The sequence below is a fragment of the Lemur catta genome, chromosome 2 (genome assembly GCF_020740605.2).
Source record: "Lemur catta isolate mLemCat1 chromosome 2, mLemCat1.pri, whole genome shotgun sequence".
In the NCBI taxonomy this organism is placed as follows: Eukaryota; Metazoa; Chordata; class Mammalia; order Primates; family Lemuridae; genus Lemur; species Lemur catta.
Window position 1 is genome coordinate 48754605 of NC_059129.1, and position 18453 is coordinate 48773057.

At 36.5% G+C, this 18453-nt stretch overlaps 1 protein-coding gene across 2 annotated transcripts in view; it reads right to left on the minus strand.

Annotated features, from left to right (window-relative positions):
• Window positions 1-18453, minus strand: part of KIF6 (kinesin family member 6) — a 367880-nt gene that overhangs the window by 240882 nt on the left and 108545 nt on the right. Inside the window, exon 6 of one of the 2 annotated variants that reach the window (XM_045543626.1) lies at window positions 8544-8673. The exons of the other annotated variant lie outside the window; for it this stretch is intronic. Coding sequence (XP_045399582.1) covers window positions 8544-8673 — 130 coding nt within the window. The remainder of the gene's footprint in view (window positions 1-8543; window positions 8674-18453) is intronic. 2 annotated transcript variants of the gene reach the window in all.

The window sequence follows — 18453 nt, forward strand, 5'->3', positions numbered from 1 at the left end:
CATGGAAAACATTAAGAGACTTAGGTCATTATGTTTTTAACTGTATAGTTGATTATTTATAGTAGATAGTATATATATATTCTAGACAGTATATAGACAGTATTTATTCATGTTTTGCTATGAAATATAAGAAGAATAGCTCACTTACAAAGCCTTTTCTAACTCCGAATTTTTGTTAGATCTACTATCATGTTTATATTTTCAAGGTTTATAATATTTGCCTTACACAGTTGCTTAGTTTTATGACTACATTTAAATAAATTTAATGCTTCCCACTAGTCTTTTTGTAAAGCTTCTTAGTTCCTAAGTTCTTTAATTTATTTCTTAATTAGTTAGACTGCATTGTCAACCAATTAAAAAAAAAGATACCTGGGTACATTTTCTCCCTGAATTCACATGTGCTTAAAAATATTTGCCTGCTGCTTTTGTTTTTTAAAGATAACTTGACAATTTGGCTGAGCATAAAATTATTGGGACACATAGTATCCTTTTAATTAATTAATTTATTTATTATAGAGACAGGGGTCCTGCTCTGCTGCCCAGGCTGGAGTGCAGTGGCACAATCATAGCTCACTGCAGCCTTGAACTCCTGGGCTCAAGTAACCCTTGTGCCTCAGCCTCCCGTGTTGCTGGGACTACAGGTGTGAATCATTGTTCTTGGCTCCACACATATCCTTGCTTCAGAACTTGTTCCATTGTCTGTCTTCTGGCACTGAATGTTGCTGTGGAAAACTCTAAGAACAACCTATTTTATTTTCAGTCATAGTTGACTTGTATTTTCTGCCCATAAGGCTCTTTCTTTAGCTTTGGAATTTAGTAACTTCAATAGAGGATGTCTTAGGGTTGAGCTCTTTCAATTTTTTTCTTTGACACAATATGTCTTTTTCATCTGCAGATTCAAGTAATTTCAAATTTCAGGAAACTTTTCTCTCTATCCATATTTTTTTAATTTTTTTTTATTTCAGGAAATTATGGGAGTACAAATATTTTGGTTATATGTTAAGATTTTGCCACATCCAAATCATGATCTGAGACGTGCCCTTCCCCCCCACAATGCTCACCGCGTCTATTAGTTGTGAGTTTACCCACCTCCAATCCCCCTACCCCCAAAGAATATTACTACTGTGTGAGCACCTTAGTGTTGATCAGTCAGTGCCAGTTTGATGGTGAGCACATGTGGTGCCTATTGGTCCATTCTTGTGATACTTCACTTTGGAGGATGGGCTCAAGCTCTCTCCAGGAAAATACAAGAGGTGCTAGATCACCATCGTTTCTTATAATTGAGTAGTATTCCATTGTATACATATACCATATTTTATTAATACACTCATGGATTGACGGGCACTTGGGTTGTTTCCACATCTTTGCAATAGTGAATTGTGCTGCCATAAACATTCGAGTGCAGATGTCTTTATTATAGAATGACTTATGTTCCTTTGGGTAGATGCCTGATAATGGTATTGCTGGATCAAATGGTAGTTCTACTTGTAGCTCTTTGAAACAACCCCATCAATAAATGGGCAAAAGACATGAACAGAAACTTTTCAAAAGAAGACAGAATAATGGCCAGCAAACATACAAAAAAATGTTCAACATCTCTAATCATTAGGGAAATGCAAATCAAAACCACAATGAGATATCACCTCCTCAATGAGATATCACCTAACTCCAGTAAGATTGGCCTTTATAAAAAAATCCCAAAGCAACAAATGCTGGTGAGGATATGGACAGATAGGAACGCTCTTACACTGCTGGTGGGAATGCAAATTAGTACAACCTCTGTAGAAAAGAATTTGGAGATATCTCTATACCTATTTTTTGTTGTCTTTTTCTTTTCCTCTTCCTCTTCTTTAAGATTTCTAATTATGCATAATTGGATGCTCCTTTGTCTCTCTTTCTAGATATCACCTTCTCCCATTATTTTTTTATGACCTTAGTTATTTTTCAGCCACATTTCTTCCTCTTCTTTTTCCTCATCCTCCTCCACATTCTCTTACTCTTCTTCTTCCTCCTTTTTTTTGCTTCTAATGCTACTTTCATCTCTTTAATGGATTTATTTTTCTCTTTTATTTCTTTTCTGAGTTCAAGTTTTCTTTTATTTGTCTTCTCTGGTAATCTTTTTCTTCAGACCTTTCTAGTAATATAATTTTGAGATATTTTTTAAAACAAAGATTATATTTAAATAACATATATAAGATTATGAAGAACATGCCCTCTGCTCTCTGATGTAATCAGCCTTCAAATATATGTTTCTTAGTCCTGACTCCTACGATGTATATGAATAGGTCTTGGGCTGTTTTCTTTCTGGTAATTTTGTCTTTAAACAAAACTATAATATGCCTGTCCTAAAGAGAAGTAGGGGATGGGTGAGGAAACATTCATATTAGGTTTGTGTCCTGAATACTTTTACATTATATCCGTTACACCCTTAGCTTTGAGAGCATAAGCTTTCCTCAGTATTTTGCATGACTAGGTCTGGGATGCCTCAAAATAAAGCTCCATAAATCACAGACTCAGCAAAGGCCATCTTGTTTGGCATGAGCCTACATCACCGATCATAAAAATGGCCTGTATTTAAGGTTTCTTCTTTGGATCCACCTTGTATGTTATAGAATGAGTATCTATATACTATTTCCAGATTCTTCTCCCATACTTGCTTGTGCTCTTAAATCTCATCACTCTAACCAAAAGATCATTGGATTTGCATTTGAGAATTGTGACCCTTTCTTCAAGGGAAACTCTATCCTGCCTGAGGTTGGAGGACATATGTGTTGGCTCTCAGCACCCTCTCTCATCATAATTCAAATTCATAGTATTTGGCAGGTTTTCTCATAGTTTGAGGTTATGGCTATTTCCTTGTTTCACTGGAGATGGCTTTTTTCCCCCTCCATTTTTCATTTTTTGTTGCTATTGGTGAATTTCAATAACAGGGAATATAGTAAAAATGACTTTCTTATGCTATGTTTGATTAGAGATGAGAATTTTAAAGATCAGAGGAAACTCTGGGACTAAATTTTTATAGCCAAAAAGACTGTGTTCCTCTAATAATGTATATGGAGTATATATATCTTAAAATCCTAATAAGGGCTGTTACCATACTTTATTTATTTTAATCAATGTTTTAGATCAAAACTTATGGTTCACATAATACCACTAAATCAGGTTAGATCAGAGCAGAATGTAAACTATGTCATAACACAGAAACATTTAGTTAAAGAACACTGCATATTTTTCATATATCTCATATATAAAATATGAGAAAGAAAAAGAAATGCCTGGTATACAGTAAGTGCTCAAAATGTATTAATAATTTTCCTTTTTTCTATACATCGTAGGTAGATACAATAGATAAGAGAAGAGGTTAGAATTGTCAACACATCTTTTGCTAAGGCTTCTAGCTGCCTGTTGGGACCCAATAACAAGAAAAACTATTCTTATTATAATAAGATCAGAGCCTCTAACAAGACTCACAAATCTGATGATAAACCTGCTAATTATATAAAACTAATATACATTTCAAACAAAAAATTCCTCAGAATGTGTTAGTATTCTTTTAACAGTTCAGTGAAATATAATTTTGGAACACTAATTACAACTAAAATTCTCTTGTTTTCCACACATAACACACAAGGAGATCGGGGATTAGAGAGGTATTAACAAACACAACCACACAGTGAAGCTTCCCTTTCCTTCCTGTGCTATCCTCATATTGTTAGACAAGATGTCTAACAACAGCTGTTCCTATAACTCTGGCATAAACTTACTAACCCCCACTCACACCTTGTCTCCCAATGTCTTTGCACTTCCACAAGGTCATACAACTTACCCCAAAAGTCTGAGAATGTGCAAAGCCTGAGAGCTTACAAAGCACATCAGCACAACTCAGCTGAATCTAGCACAGATGCTCCTTGGCTTATGATGGGGTTATGTCCCAATAAACCCACCATAACTTGAAAATATCATAAGTTGAAAATGTACCTTACAGATATTTAAAATGAATATTTAAATAAGATTTTGATCAACAGAGGTTATTTCTAGAAGAAGGATTCAACATGAAGCCTGATTTTGTTAATTCAGCATAGCTTTCCTTCAAGATTCAGGTAGAATCTCCATGTTTAAGAACCCTCTGAGAAGATCTACGTCTCACTACAAAAAAAAGGTAAGAATTTGAGGTGATGGATTTGTTAATTAGCTCGATTTGATTATTCCACAGTATATTCATAAATCATAATATTACTCAGTACCCTGTAAATATATACAACTATAATTTGTCAATTTATAATTTAAAATAAATAAGTCAATTTAAAAAAGATTCTCTCTAACCTGAAGATGACCAACCCTTTCCATGCCCCAGGCCAAAATGGGAACAAGGGGGTGGAGGCCATTTGGCATCAAATTTCAATACAAAACAAAAACACATTTTCTAATAATTAGAATTATTCATCAGTGACCACCTGCATTTCTAAGCATGACATCAAAAGCAGAAATCATAAAAGAGAAAGATTGATTTGACTATATTAAAAAAAAACAAAAGAAATGAAAACTAAAAGAAAATTTATAAAATGGGAAAATACTTGCTAAATATATAACAAAAAGTTATTATCTTTAGTGTTCATTCATTCAATAATTATTTCCTGAGAACCTACTAAATATCAGGTTCTGTTTCTAGGTACATGGATATTTGGTGAACAAGACAAAAGTTCCCACCCTCAATCACCAAATCAATCAGACCTACCTTAATACTTCAAGAGAAAAACAAATAGAAGACATAAGTAAGAGCAGAAATGCAAATGGTCAATAAAGATATAAAAAATTGGTAATCAAAAGTGCAAATTAAAATGAGATTTTTTTTTTTGGCTACCAGATTGGCAGAACTTTCAAATTTTATGGTGTTGACAAGGGTGCAGAATATGGACCTGCTCATATACTTCCCTGGGAATGGGTTTCAACCAGGCTTCTTAATGATTGATGAAGCCCAAACTGCTCCCGACTTTAGCCTGAACACATTTACAATGCTGAAATGCACATTTCTGAGCTCCAATGCAGAGATTCTGAATCCGTTAACCAGAAATGGGATCCAAGAAACTGCATCTGTTAACTGCCACAGGGTAATCTAATGCAGGTTATCCTAGGACCTAGGACCATTCCTGGGCACAGAGTGCCCTAGCAGCCTAGACCATGGGTGGGACCATGCCATTAAGATATGATGCAAATGGTCCTATCAGTGGGGCTGTGCATAGGCTGACAATCAAATGCAGAATGTATTGTTCAATTAGATTTGACTAATTGATAGAAATATTTTGACTATAAGGCAAAAAAGTATCAAGTCATACTCACTACTGGTAGACTTTGATACATACAGTTCAGCTTTCACAGTATTTATTCTCTTTGGCCCACAAATAAAACTTAAAAAAAAAATTTACCCTATGGGCATAATCAGTTTTTATTCAAAACATTGTTAAGATTGTAGAAATTATTTAGGAGTTCTAAATAAATAAGATGAGGATGAAGCTACTCTTAACTTTTCCTTAAAATGCTGGCTATGGGTAAAGAAGATGAAACAAGAGAGCCCTCCACTTTGTGTCCCACATATTCAGACTTTGTTTTGCAAATGTTTTCTGGTTACCATGGCAACTTCTGGGTTGCTCCATGCAAATGGGAAGTAGGAAACTTCATTTTTTAAAAAGAATGATTAGTTTGTTCTTTTATCCTGGTAAGCTCGTTCTGTGCTGACAAATTACATTCTGACAGCTAGGTTGTAATCCAAAACATGCTTTTTTAGAGACTGTGAAAAATAAAGAATTTCCAGGGCTTGACAGTTACTCTTCATTCATATTTTTGTGTATTTGTTATCATTGAATTCAAAAGATAAACTAAGGGGTTAAATACTTGGCATACTTTTAAAATAATTCAGAAATGTATCCCCACTTGAAAGATTTGACAGATGTCAGTTGGATTATTATGCTCATGGAATGTGGCATAAGGAAAGAACGCAAACTTCCGAATCAGTAAGACGTAGGTAGAGCTGAGTTCTAGCTCTCCGACTCACTGGCTGTGAAAACTTGGGCAGGGAGCCTAACTCTTTGAGCTTCAGTTTCTACCTATAAAATAAGAATCAAAAATAGTATGTATAACTTGTCTACAACAATGAGCATCTATTAAGCAGGCTCTCGATATAACACAGTAACTATTATTACCAAAGAAAAAATGAAAGCAAGCACAGAAACATCCCAAACATATTAGATTTGGTTTTAATAAAACAGGCTTCCCACAAGAAAAAAGACTAAATTAAACAAAAATGCACAACCAGAATTATTAGGATTGGACTTCTTCAGGTTTCAGCTATTTATAATACTATTATTAGACCCTCATCAGTAAGTAATAGGAAAAGACAGTTGGAATTTTGTAAGGCAGTAAAACATGACAGGCAAACTTCACAAAAGAAGTTTCTCAAAACTTTATGAAACAACAGACTGAAACTGCAGTCAGCTAAAGTTAATGTAGAACTCTGAAACATCAAATGGCCAAGCTTTTAAGCTACTGGAGGTCATGGTGAAACAGGTGAGGAGCTTTCCATAACCCATTCGAGATGAAGGAAAGTGATCTGCAAGAATGAGGCCTGTGCTTCTCTAGGGATGAGTCATCCCCGATGGAAGGTTAGTTGGCATTGAGGCGGGGGCAGGTTCCTCCATTTGTTTTCCAACAGCATTTATGAATCTATCTTTTCTCTTTTTTGTATCCATTGGTGGGCAGGACCCATCTATATTCTGTATCTCTTGGTTTTCTGTTTATTAAACTCTGTATAGAGGAAGAGGATTCTGTGTAATATGTTAAGTCTTTTGTTATTATCTGTCCTAATTCTTAATTGGGCTTTATTCCTTTTTTTTTTTTTTTTTGAGACAGAGTCTCACTCTGTTGCCTGGCTAGAGTGAGTGCCATGGCGTCAGCCTAGCTCACAGCAACCTTAAACTCCTGGGCTTAAGCGATCCTACTGCCTTAGACTCCCGAGTAGCTGGGACTACAGGCATGCACCACCATGCCTAGCTAATTTTTTCTATATATATTTTTAGTTGGCCAGATAATTTCTATTTTTTTTTAGTAGAGACGGGGGTCTCGCTCTTGCTCAGGCTGGTCTCGAACTCCTGACCTCCAGCGATCCACCCGCCTCGGCCTCCCAGAGTGCTAGGATTACAGGCGTGAGCCACAGCGCCCAGCCTTGGGCTTTATTCCTTAATTTTCAATTATTATACAAAAAAGAGCGGCCCAGATGATCCCATGGGCAAAATATTGAAGCATTGAGCACAAATACAAAATACTTTAAAGCATAACAAGATATTCTAAAATTTGAAACTATGTAAACTTTCTTCAAAATAGCCATAAATCCATATATGTGGCACATAAACTCAACCTACATGTCAGTCAGTCTACTGAAAAGTATTGATGCAGAACTGGTAAGCAATAATAACAACAAAAACTAAGGCCTCTAAACAATAGCAGATGTCAACACTGTGCTTTCACTATCTGAATTTGGTTTTCATTCCATTTAAGGCAGTGCATTCCGGAGGGCAGATATGAGGCTGAAAAAATGTCACTTGATGGAGATTTTTCTCAGCTTACTGTCCACACCTACTACTTGTTATCAGAGACAAGGTAAAACATGGAACTCTAGGAATGTGATTTAAAAAAGAAAGTGCCAGTAATAACAGTAAGCTGTTCATTTGGGGAACTAACTGCTCCCACACTGCAACCACCACCGTCACCACTATCACCCGCTTCCTCTCACCCCAATGTAGCTGGATGAGGACTTCATGACCCCTCATCTCCAATCAGAAACCAGTTTGGGGCCCCTGACCAAGCTGGGTCAATCCTGGCTCCTACATAAGGTTCCCAGATAAAATATAGGAACTCAGTTAAATTGGAATATTAGATTAACAATGAATAATTTTTAGTATAAGTTTGTCTCAAAGATGGCACTGAGACATACTTATGCTACACACTATGTTGGTGTTCCCAGATCTGCCCATAATAGCTGCAAATGCATAGAGTACTTTCTGTGTTCAATGCATTGTTCCAAATGCCTTATAAATATTAAGTCACTAACCAAATAAAAATATATGGGCATGCAAATATATGCTAATATATGGATGATTTGAGGTTAGGAAGATTGAACTGTGTATTTTTAAATTTCAGGAATTATGCAAAACTTCCTATAATTAAGATACTTAATGAGTTGTCATTGACTAGCTACAAATCAATTTGTACAAAATTGAAAAATATAAAAATAAAAACTAAAAGGTAGATGATACAGTAAAGTAGAAAAAGCAATAGGTTGAGAATCTGGAGGTCTAGATTTCAGTCCCTGCTCAGTAACTATTAATAGTTGGGTGACCTTGGGAAAGTGTCCTGACTTCTCTAGATCTCGGGTTCCTTATCTACAACATGAGATTTGGAAAAGATTGTGTTTATGGTCATCGCTGCCCCTAAAATTCTATTACATTACATTATAATATTGGAAAATCAGCTTGCGTAGAAAAGACTATTACCTCTGCAATCATTCTGTTGGTGTCTCCTAAAAATAGCAAATTTAGAGCTTCTTCCTCTGTGGTTGCCTGATGAAGAGACAGGTTTCTTAGGTGAATGTTCTGTTCAGGGTCCTCCAATATTGTCACTTTCCTAGGGAAATGAGAAGCAAGGAAACAACATACTGTTGAAAATGAAAGGAACTTGAAATCTTCCCTACACGCTTACTTTTAAAAAGCTATATAGTATGACGTCTTGAACTTGTAAAACTGAATAACACACAAGATACCAGACAGCGCTGGATTAGCATCAAACACTGACATTCCCTTGACAGTACTATCAAATGGCTTTTGGGCTGAAAAATATATTATAAGCTCCTGAGTTAAAGCCACCTGTCATTGTAATCATCAGATCACTAAATTATCTTAAAATGCCTATTCTTACTGAATCAGAAATGCAAATAGGTAATAATTTTCTATCTATATATGACAAAACTAAGCCATATTGGTTTTTTCCTGTGTCATAATTCAGTTTCTTACATAAGTAATGTGCTAATCTTTTTGTTAAATTTTATATCATTTTCACTTTACAAGACATTTCAAACTGGTTAGCTCATCAACTTAAACATGATGGAAATCGAGGCATCTGTCATCCCTCTAGCAGTTATTCCCATGTCTAGTTTTCTCCTCAAGGTAAGTAAAAAATTCTCAAGAAGTCTTACAATAAAGGTTTAGTTTGTCATTATTATTTTAATGTCTGTCAAATCTGTTTCTTCATCCTTTTTCCTTTATAACATGCCTTTTCCTTCCATTACATCCTTTTAGTCAGACTGAGACCTGGAATTACACTTATCTATTACGACCACCTTAATGGGCATCCTGGTGCCAACATCATTTCCTCCCAGGTGAGTCCTAACCCTGTTTCCAGAGTTGGCTTGTCAATATTATCCTTAAAGTCCTTTCAGGACTTTCTGCAACTGCACAAAACTTGGCCAAACTCCTCATATTCAAAGGCCTATTAGATGTGAGCCATAAAGTTACTAAAAAGGATTCCCTTTTTCCTACTGAGTTTTGCCTTCTCTAGAACTGTTAAGGAAAGAAAATCTTGTCATTTACAAGTATTGCTAAAGAGTGTCTCCAGGTATCTTCACTTGCTTAAAACATTTGGGATTGATGATGTTAAGTAAAAGTTGACATCATCCAGCACTTTTTTTTTCTTTAAAATAATAACTAGCAAATGAATAGACATGCATAAGTTTTCTATTTATAAAAACTTATTTAGAATACATTAAAAATGAATATTTTGCAAATACCATGATTTTTCATCCTTCCCTTTTATAAGGAAGTTATCTGAACTTTCTTATGTAATTTGTGGGCACTTAAAATACTAATCGCAGGAAGAAAATGTAGCTCTACCAGCACATCTGTGACCAATATGTCACTAATAACGTACTCCTTTGCCAAGTTTTTGACTCCTTTTCATCTCCTTCAACAATACCAGCAAAGATGGAAAAAGATCTCTTCTCTTAATGAAAACAAATGTAATTTATTTAGTTTTCAATAAGACTCTTAAGTGAGCTTATTAAAAATGCTTAACAGTTCAAAAATGTTTGGAAAAGATGAAGGCATTTTTAATTGAAATGAGTGAATTGTATTCTATTTTTAGGAACCCCCTTTATTTCTTAAACTTTATTTCCATGCTGAGTTTTCTGAAGCATTCAAGAAAGTTTAACTAAATTAAACCCCCAAGGACACTAAATGGTGCTGGGAAAACTGGATAGCAACATGTAGAAGACTGAAACAGGACCCACAGCTTTCACCTCTCACAAAAATCAAATAACAGTGGATAACAGACTTAAACCTTAGGTGTGAAACTATTAGAATTCTAGAAGAAAATGTGGGAAAGACTCTTATAGACATTGGCCTAGGCAAAGAATTTATGAAGAAGACCCCAAAGGCAATCACAGCAACAACAAAAATAAATAAATGGAACCTGATCAAATTAAAAAGCTTCTGCACAGCCAAAGAAACAGTCACGAGAGCAAACAGACAAACTACAGAATGGAAAAGAAGTAATATTGAAGATAAAGTAATGAAATAAATGAGATGGTATATTAAAAGTGAGAAAAGAAGAGAGTTCTGCCTTTCTCAGCATGAAGTCAAAAGCAAATTCTCCAACTCTGAGGCAAAGTCACCTATAATATATGTTGCAAGACCAAGACTGATACAATACTTTTCCTGTGCAAGTTCAGAAATGGGAGTGGTGAAGTAGCAGGAAAGGATTTAAAGCAGCAATGCACACATTCAGTGGGCACCGAATGTATGCCAGGCACCTACATTATTTCATTTAATCCAGTTGCTCTCAAAAGGAATTACCTCTGGACACACACACACACACACACACACACACACACACACACACACACACAAAACACCACTGGTGCCAAGTCCCATCCTAATGATTGACCCAGGCATGGTCAAGGGGATTAGAATTTGTAAAAGCAGCAGGTGATTCTGGTTTGCAGCCAGGGCTGAAAGCTACTGACTTCATCTTTAATAACACTTCAAAGTAGACAAATGGGGAGGAGGTTTCAGGTTTTCTTATCTTTACTTTCCACCCAGTTCCAATCCATGCCCAAAGGGGAAAGTTACTCATCTTATTGGTTGTATCTGAAGACACTAATGAGTCACATCTACCAACAGGCAAGGTCACTGTGAATTAAAAACAAAAACAAAACTGTCCTTCCATGGGAAGTTTCTTTTATACTTCCCTGTCCATGCATCTGGTAGGTAAACTAAGCCGTACAACATCGACTACCACAATAACTAATGCTCAACTGGGGATTATGGATCTACTTAAACATCCATAGGGCTTATATCATTCATATATCTCTCACCATTACTTCACTGAAATAGGGAATACAGAAAACAAACAAGTATGGAATTCTAGGCATGCTCATTTATTAGATAATCTATAGGGGTCAGTGATTTAGGATTACATTTACATGGAATAATTACAAGTATAAGGTAGAAAACATTTGTTAAATGTCATCAATGGTGTTTGGCTATGCTACTGTTTTCTTCTAAACCAGTCACAGCCTTTGATCTCCAATGTGGCTACTTCAGAACTATTATACTTCTAAATTTACTTCCAGGTGCTTGTCCAGCTTTGTCACTTTGATCAAAATACAATTTGCACATGCCTTCAGTTTTTCTTCGTAGAACTTTCAGTAGTCTTTCATAACCCATACCTAAGCATTTCTCTGACTCATTTCTGTTATCATGTGCTCTATTTTCTGATTTTTTTGTCCATGGAGGTTTTCAAAATAAAAAAAAAGGCAGGTTGGTGTCCAAATGACTTTGGCTTCTTTCATGGCTCTCTTCCTGCTTAGGGTTCATTTGTGGACACTGTATAAAAGGCTCTACCTTTGGCATCCTTCCAGAATCTTTGAGGTATAATCTTCTCTCACCAGTTAGGGTCTCTCTGGACAGTTCTTCTGAGATTCTTTTCTGGTTTCTACACCATCCCTTGGGCATGAGGTTTTGGACTGTCCAATATTGTTCTACCTCCCCTCACTGAAGGTCCTATTTGCACTAAGTCTTGCAGCCATTGTGTCAGTAGATGGTGCATAGAAGCCCAACCTGAGCCATGTCCTGGGTACTACCTCTTGCCTAGGAGAGCTAGTTGAGGAATGAGAATATTTTAAATTCTACTGCCAGTGAAATGGTTTTTCAAAGTTAAGGGAAATGAGGACCATTAGCAAATGCTTCTCATCAAGTTGGTTCCTTCCCTGTCCTCTCTCTCTCTCTCTTTCTCTCTTTCTCTCTCTCTCTCTCTCTCACACACACACACAAACACACACACGCACCAATACCTATTTCCTGAATCCTTAGTCCATCACTTGGTTCTGACTATAACTTTCATGGGCTTGAAAGAGGGCTTTATTAGAGTTTCTTAAATAAACATTCTAATTCCAAGATGGAAACCCCCCAAACTATTTATTTGATTCTTTTTGAACAGGCCTGTGAATAGTTTTTCCTACAAAATGTTTCTAAAATGTTTAGATTTCAAACAAAAATTCACTGATAGCCTTAACTTGGATACCTAAGTGGAAAAGTTCTGCTAAGTATACTGGGCCTGCTTAATGATGGGGAAGAAGCAAGCTTTGTGTTTTCTCTGTAAACAGAGAATCTTTTCCATTTGGCTAAGTAGTTGGAATTTGTAGGCTCTTTTTAACTGACTGGAAGACATATAAAGAGGAATAGCCAAGCTCTTATTCTCAATAATAGAAGCCATCAATGAAAGAACCCTCTCTACCCCATACCCTACCAACTTGCTGAACAGGAACTTTCCAGAAGTAACTGCAATGAATATGGCTGTTCATTTTCATTGTACAGATAAGTGTTCCACGGTGATTTCTACTTTTTGTCTACTTGCAAATGTCCCATAGGATTGTGCAGGTTGTGCACTACACAATGGCACCGTGTCCAAGGGAGTGCCATTCACATTCATTAGTTTGTATATTTATTATGACAAGAGTCTGTTAGAAGGCAGCAAAATGTCTTCTAACAAAATCAGCCTATTGCTACAATTTTCCAACAGATTGTGGGGATGCCTTTTAAGAAGTCACACAAAGGTGACTAGAGGTCATACAGACTAGCCATCTCCCTATCTAGATACCTTGACCTAGATCTGTATCATAGCAGCTGGGGCTCATGAAAATGGGAGGGGGTGTCCCAAGCTCTTCTAAATAACTGGGTATGTTTCACATCTTGTAAATACAGTTCAAACGCCATTCATTTAAGACGCTATTCTCTGGTTCATCATTTCTCAATCTCCTTTTTATTTTTATTTTTTTTACCACCCAAACACATTTTCTCAGAAGCCCTCTATGGTGAAGATTTGGGGAGAAGGAAAAATGTGAATTTTTAGAAGTATGTAAGGGGACCTCTCCTTCCTGCATTTAAATAATTTTAAAAGTAGATTTTCTTTAGCTTGATTACAATCTTCTAAAATATTTCCTCTGTTAAAAAATATAAACAGTTGAAATATGTTATTTTAGAAAGTTTTATGAATCTGCAATACATTTTTTTATTTCAGCATATTATGGGGGGACAAAAGTTTATGTATATTGCCCATGCCCTGCATCCCCCCCAACCCCGAGTCAGAGCTTCAAGCATGTCCATTCCCCAGATAGTGCTCATCACACTCATTATGTAGGTTTACACCCATCCCCTCCTCCCTCCCCTCACATCTGCCCAACACCCAATTGGTGTTATTCCCAAATGTGCACTTAGGTGATGATCAGGGAAACCAGTTTGCTGGTGAGTACATATGGTGCTTATTTTTCCATTCTTGGGATACTTCACTTAGTAGAATGGGTTCCAACTCTATCCAGGAGACTATAAGAGATTGTATATCACCATTATTTCTTATAGCTAAGTAATACTCCATGGTATACATATACCACATTTTATTAATCCACTCATGTATTGATGGGCATTTGGGTTGTTTTCACATCTTTGCAATTGTGAATGGTGCTGCTATAAACATTCAGGTGCAGATGTCTTTTTTATAGAATGACTTTCATTCTTTTGGGTAGATGCCCAATAATGGATTGTTGGATCAAATGGTAGGTCTACTTGTATCTGTTTAAGGTATCTCCATATTGCTTTCCACATGGGTTGCACTAATTTGCAGTCCCACCAGCAGTGTATGAGTGTTCCTGTCTCTCCGCATCCATGCCAACATTTATTGTTTTGGGACTTTTTGATAAAGGCCATTCTCACTGGAGATAAGTTATATCTCATTGTGGTTTTGATTTGCATTTCCCTGATGATTAGAGATGTTGAGCATTTTTTCATATTTTTTTGGCCATTCTTCTATCTTCTTTTGAAAAATTTCTATTCATGTCCTTTGCCCACTTTTTGATAGGGTTGTTTGATTTTTTCTTGCTGATTTTCCTGAATTCTAAATAGATTCTAGTTATCAGTCCTTTATCGGATGTGTAGCATGCAAAATTTTTTTCCCATTCTGTAGTTTGTCTGTTTGCTCTCGTGACTGTTTCTTTGGCTGTGCAGAAGCTTTTTAATTTGATCAGGTTCCATTTATTTATTTTTGTTGTTGCTGTGATTGCCTTTGGGGTCTTCTTCATAAATTCTTTGCCTAGGCCAATGTCTATAAGAGTCTTTCCCACATTTTCTTCTAGAATTCTAATAGTTTCACACCTAAGGTTTAAGTCTGTTATCCACTGTTATTTGATTTTTGTGAGAGGTGAAAGCTGTGGGTCCTGTTTCAGTCTTCTACATGTTGCTATCCAGTTTTCCCAGCACCATTTAGTGAATAAGGATTCTTTTCCCCAGAGTATGTTTTTGTGTGCTTTGTCAAAGATTAGATGGCTATATGAGGATGGTTTTATATCTGGATTTTCTGTTCTGTTCCACTGGTCTGTGTCCCTACACTTGTGCCAACACCATGCAGTTTTAATAACCACAGCCTTGTAGTATAGTTTGAAGTGTGGTAAATTAATACCTCCCATTTTGTTCTTATGCAATACATTTTTGTTTTGGTGTCAACCTAGAGAAAATGGGCTAAAAGCAATGGAAATCTTCTTTAACCATTGCTGAGATATTTTGAAAGCTCTTACTAACAGCTTGAAAAATGTATCTTTTCTTTCTCATTTTATTTAACATATCTTTTTACTGACAATGACTATTTGGTTAAGCCATTGTAAGTTGGGCGGTTATTATATGTTGTTGTTAGTTAATTCACTAACAAAAATGTCCAATACTATTGACTGAAAAACTCTTCTTTCCACCTACATTAAATAACTACATGGTATAGGATCTGATTCTGGCTTAATCTGTTCAATTTCCTTCATCTGTTTAATTTTGAAGTGGTATAACACTATTTCATTATTAGAGTTTTTATCATTAAGTAAAAATTACTGAATATATGATATCACTAATTTCCTCTCACTTCTCTACTGTTTCAAACATTTCTTTGCTCTTCTTGGTTGTTTATCCTTTCAGATAAACTCTAGAATCATATCTAAGTCTTTTGAAGTCTTTAAGATTTTGTATGGAATTGCACTGAACCTATACATTAACATGGAAATACTCCTTTAAGATATTCACACTGTCTGCAAAGAACCAGATTAACAGCCCTCCATTTATTCTCAATTCTTTTATTTCTCACAGAAAAATGTACTATTTTCTTTAAGAAGTTCCTGCACATTTCCTGAGCATTTTAGATTCTTTTGCTATTGTAAAAGAGATCTATTTAGCCATTATTTTTTCTAACTGGGTTATTCCTAGGGCTTGCTTCTTAGATTAAGTGAGATAAGCACTGAAATATAATAGGTGGCCAGACAGCCTGAATAGCATCAGTCTTTTCTCTGGTTCATAATAACCAACTTTCATGTTGTAAAACATCTCCAACTATCCTAGAATTCAATTTGAAAACACAAGGCCAATTATAATCAACTGCTGACGCATACATAGGCTAACTGCTGTGGGAGTTTCAGAGCAGGGAGATTAATGTACTACTTGTGACTTCCATCACCTGATCCAGATAACCCCAATGGAACCGCTCCACCTCCCTTGCCCAGACTTCATTCTAAAAGCTCTTCCCCACATGTCCTCTCTCAGACTGGCTCAGACGGCTCCCACCTCAGCAGCACTGTCAGCTCTTCGCGCAGTCAGAACTTTGGTCCTGCCATTATGTCAGAAAAATTAGGACACCATTGAGGGCTGTGGGAGCAGAGGCAGTGGTGTGAAAGGGGACTGGACTGGGCAGTGACAGGCAATTACTGACTGATGCAGGCTCCTTTCCTGAAACTATTGCAGCTCTAAATTATGTGTATGCTTTTTTTTGCATGTACATACATTAACCAAACAGTTGAGAGCAGTTGTGCTTTACAGCAGTATCTTTAGGTGTTTCACAGGCATGTTCCATTTTCCAACTAAATGGTAAGTTAATTGAAGGTAAGAATACAGTGTACATTTTTTTATGACACCCCCCAAAGAGCTAATTGAGATTCTTGCAATATAGTAAATGGTTGGTATACATAATGTTAACATTTTCAAAACATAATTTTATTTTTCTTTATTGGTTGAGCAGTAATAGATGTGTTTCCAAACTCTGTAATTTCTAAAGGACAGAATAAAATGACCAAGCAGGCTTAGAATTATTCAAAACTGTTTTAAGTAATCCTATGGTTTTGCTTTATATACTCAAAATTGAGAACAGAGTCTGAAAAATGATGTACTATTAGAATAAATCGATTTATAAACTGAATTATAAAAACTAACTTGTCAGTAAGTCAAAGCAAAATAAATCCAGACCAATATATAATTTAGAAAGTGTATTTCTTACTGGCAGAAAGTATACAAATTTGTTTGTACACAAAGCATGAGGAAAATGCAATAGACTGAAATGACAATGTTTTCCTGTTATTAATTAATCTCATGTGACCAAAACCCCTAAATATCTCATGTATATTTCTACATTCCAAGTATATGAGTTAAAATACAATAGCTGTTTCTTCTCACCTTTCCACACATTACTTATTAGGCAATGGTTGGTGAATGCTAATACCTCTGTTACAGACAAAATGTTTGTGTCCTCTCCAAATTCATATGTTGAAGCCTTAACCCCAATGTGGTGGTCTTTGGAGATGGGGCCTTTGGGCAGCAATTAGGTTTAGATGAAGTCAAGAGGGTGGGCCTCCCGTCTCCTGATGGGATTACTGTCCTTCTAAGAAGAAGAAGAGAGACCAGAACTGACTAGGACAATCTCCTAATTATCTAAAGACATTTTTGATATTAAGAATAATCTCTTTGAATTGGCTATTCAGAGCAGGGGAAGTCAGCTTCCTCCTTGTTATATTACTGTAGTAGGAAAGGCTTTGGGTGGAAGTGTGTCATTTTCAGGCTAGGGAGGCTTTCTATTTCCTCTGTCATGGTCATTGGCAGTGTTTCAGTTCCCAAGGAACACAGTACCCAGCCAATCATGATGGACATATAGTACGACTTCCCATCACTGGTCATGGTTACTCATATCATCCAGCAGGGACAGCACCCTCACCTTCTCAAGAGGCTGCCTCCCAGCTGTGCAGTAATTGACTTAGTTAAAGAAAAGCCTGGAGTTAGTTTTAACTTTGAGATCTATGCGTATAGGCCTACGAGTCCTCTTGAATGCCTATAGGAGCCAGAAAAATAACACAAATGAAAAGTGGAATGCAAAAGGTAGGAATAAGAACTGAAGGATGCATGCCTTGTCTAAAAGCACCAAATTCAAAAATTTTAAACACAGATAGGTAGATGAAACAAAACAGGATTAGGGCTGATGCAAGGAGAGTCCAAAGAGTAAGCAGGAGAATTGGCTTTGAAAAAGAAAATTCCTGAGACTAGAGGAAAGTAGGTGAGTGGGAGGGAGGGAGTTGAAGAAATTTGTGTTTGACAATCTCTATATTGTCTTTGAGTTAGGGATACAGTGGGCTTCAAAGAGAATTGGGGCAGGGAGTACTTGACTAAAGAAATGAACATTTGGTATAATTATTGCGAGGATTGGGAGAAAAAGCACTGGGCCCAGGAACATATTTGCTTAGCAGGCTGAGGGCCCAATTGAGGTTGGAGACCATAATGTAACAGAGGTTTTCTCCAGCTTTCTCTGAACCCCCCAGGTTGAAATCAGCGTCCTCCCTTCTGCTTCCAGAGAATCCAGGGCATCTTATTGTTTGTTATGTAAGATTGAAATGATCAGTTTATAAGACTGTTCTATTAGACTAGAGCCTTTTGCGGTCAAGAGCAGATATCTCAGAGCTTTGCAGAGAGTCTGACACACAACAGACAGAGCTAAACTGGCTCACTCAGACTGGCATACGTGGCTCCAGAGGCCTGAAGAAGCCCGGAAACCATAGCTTGCTCATAG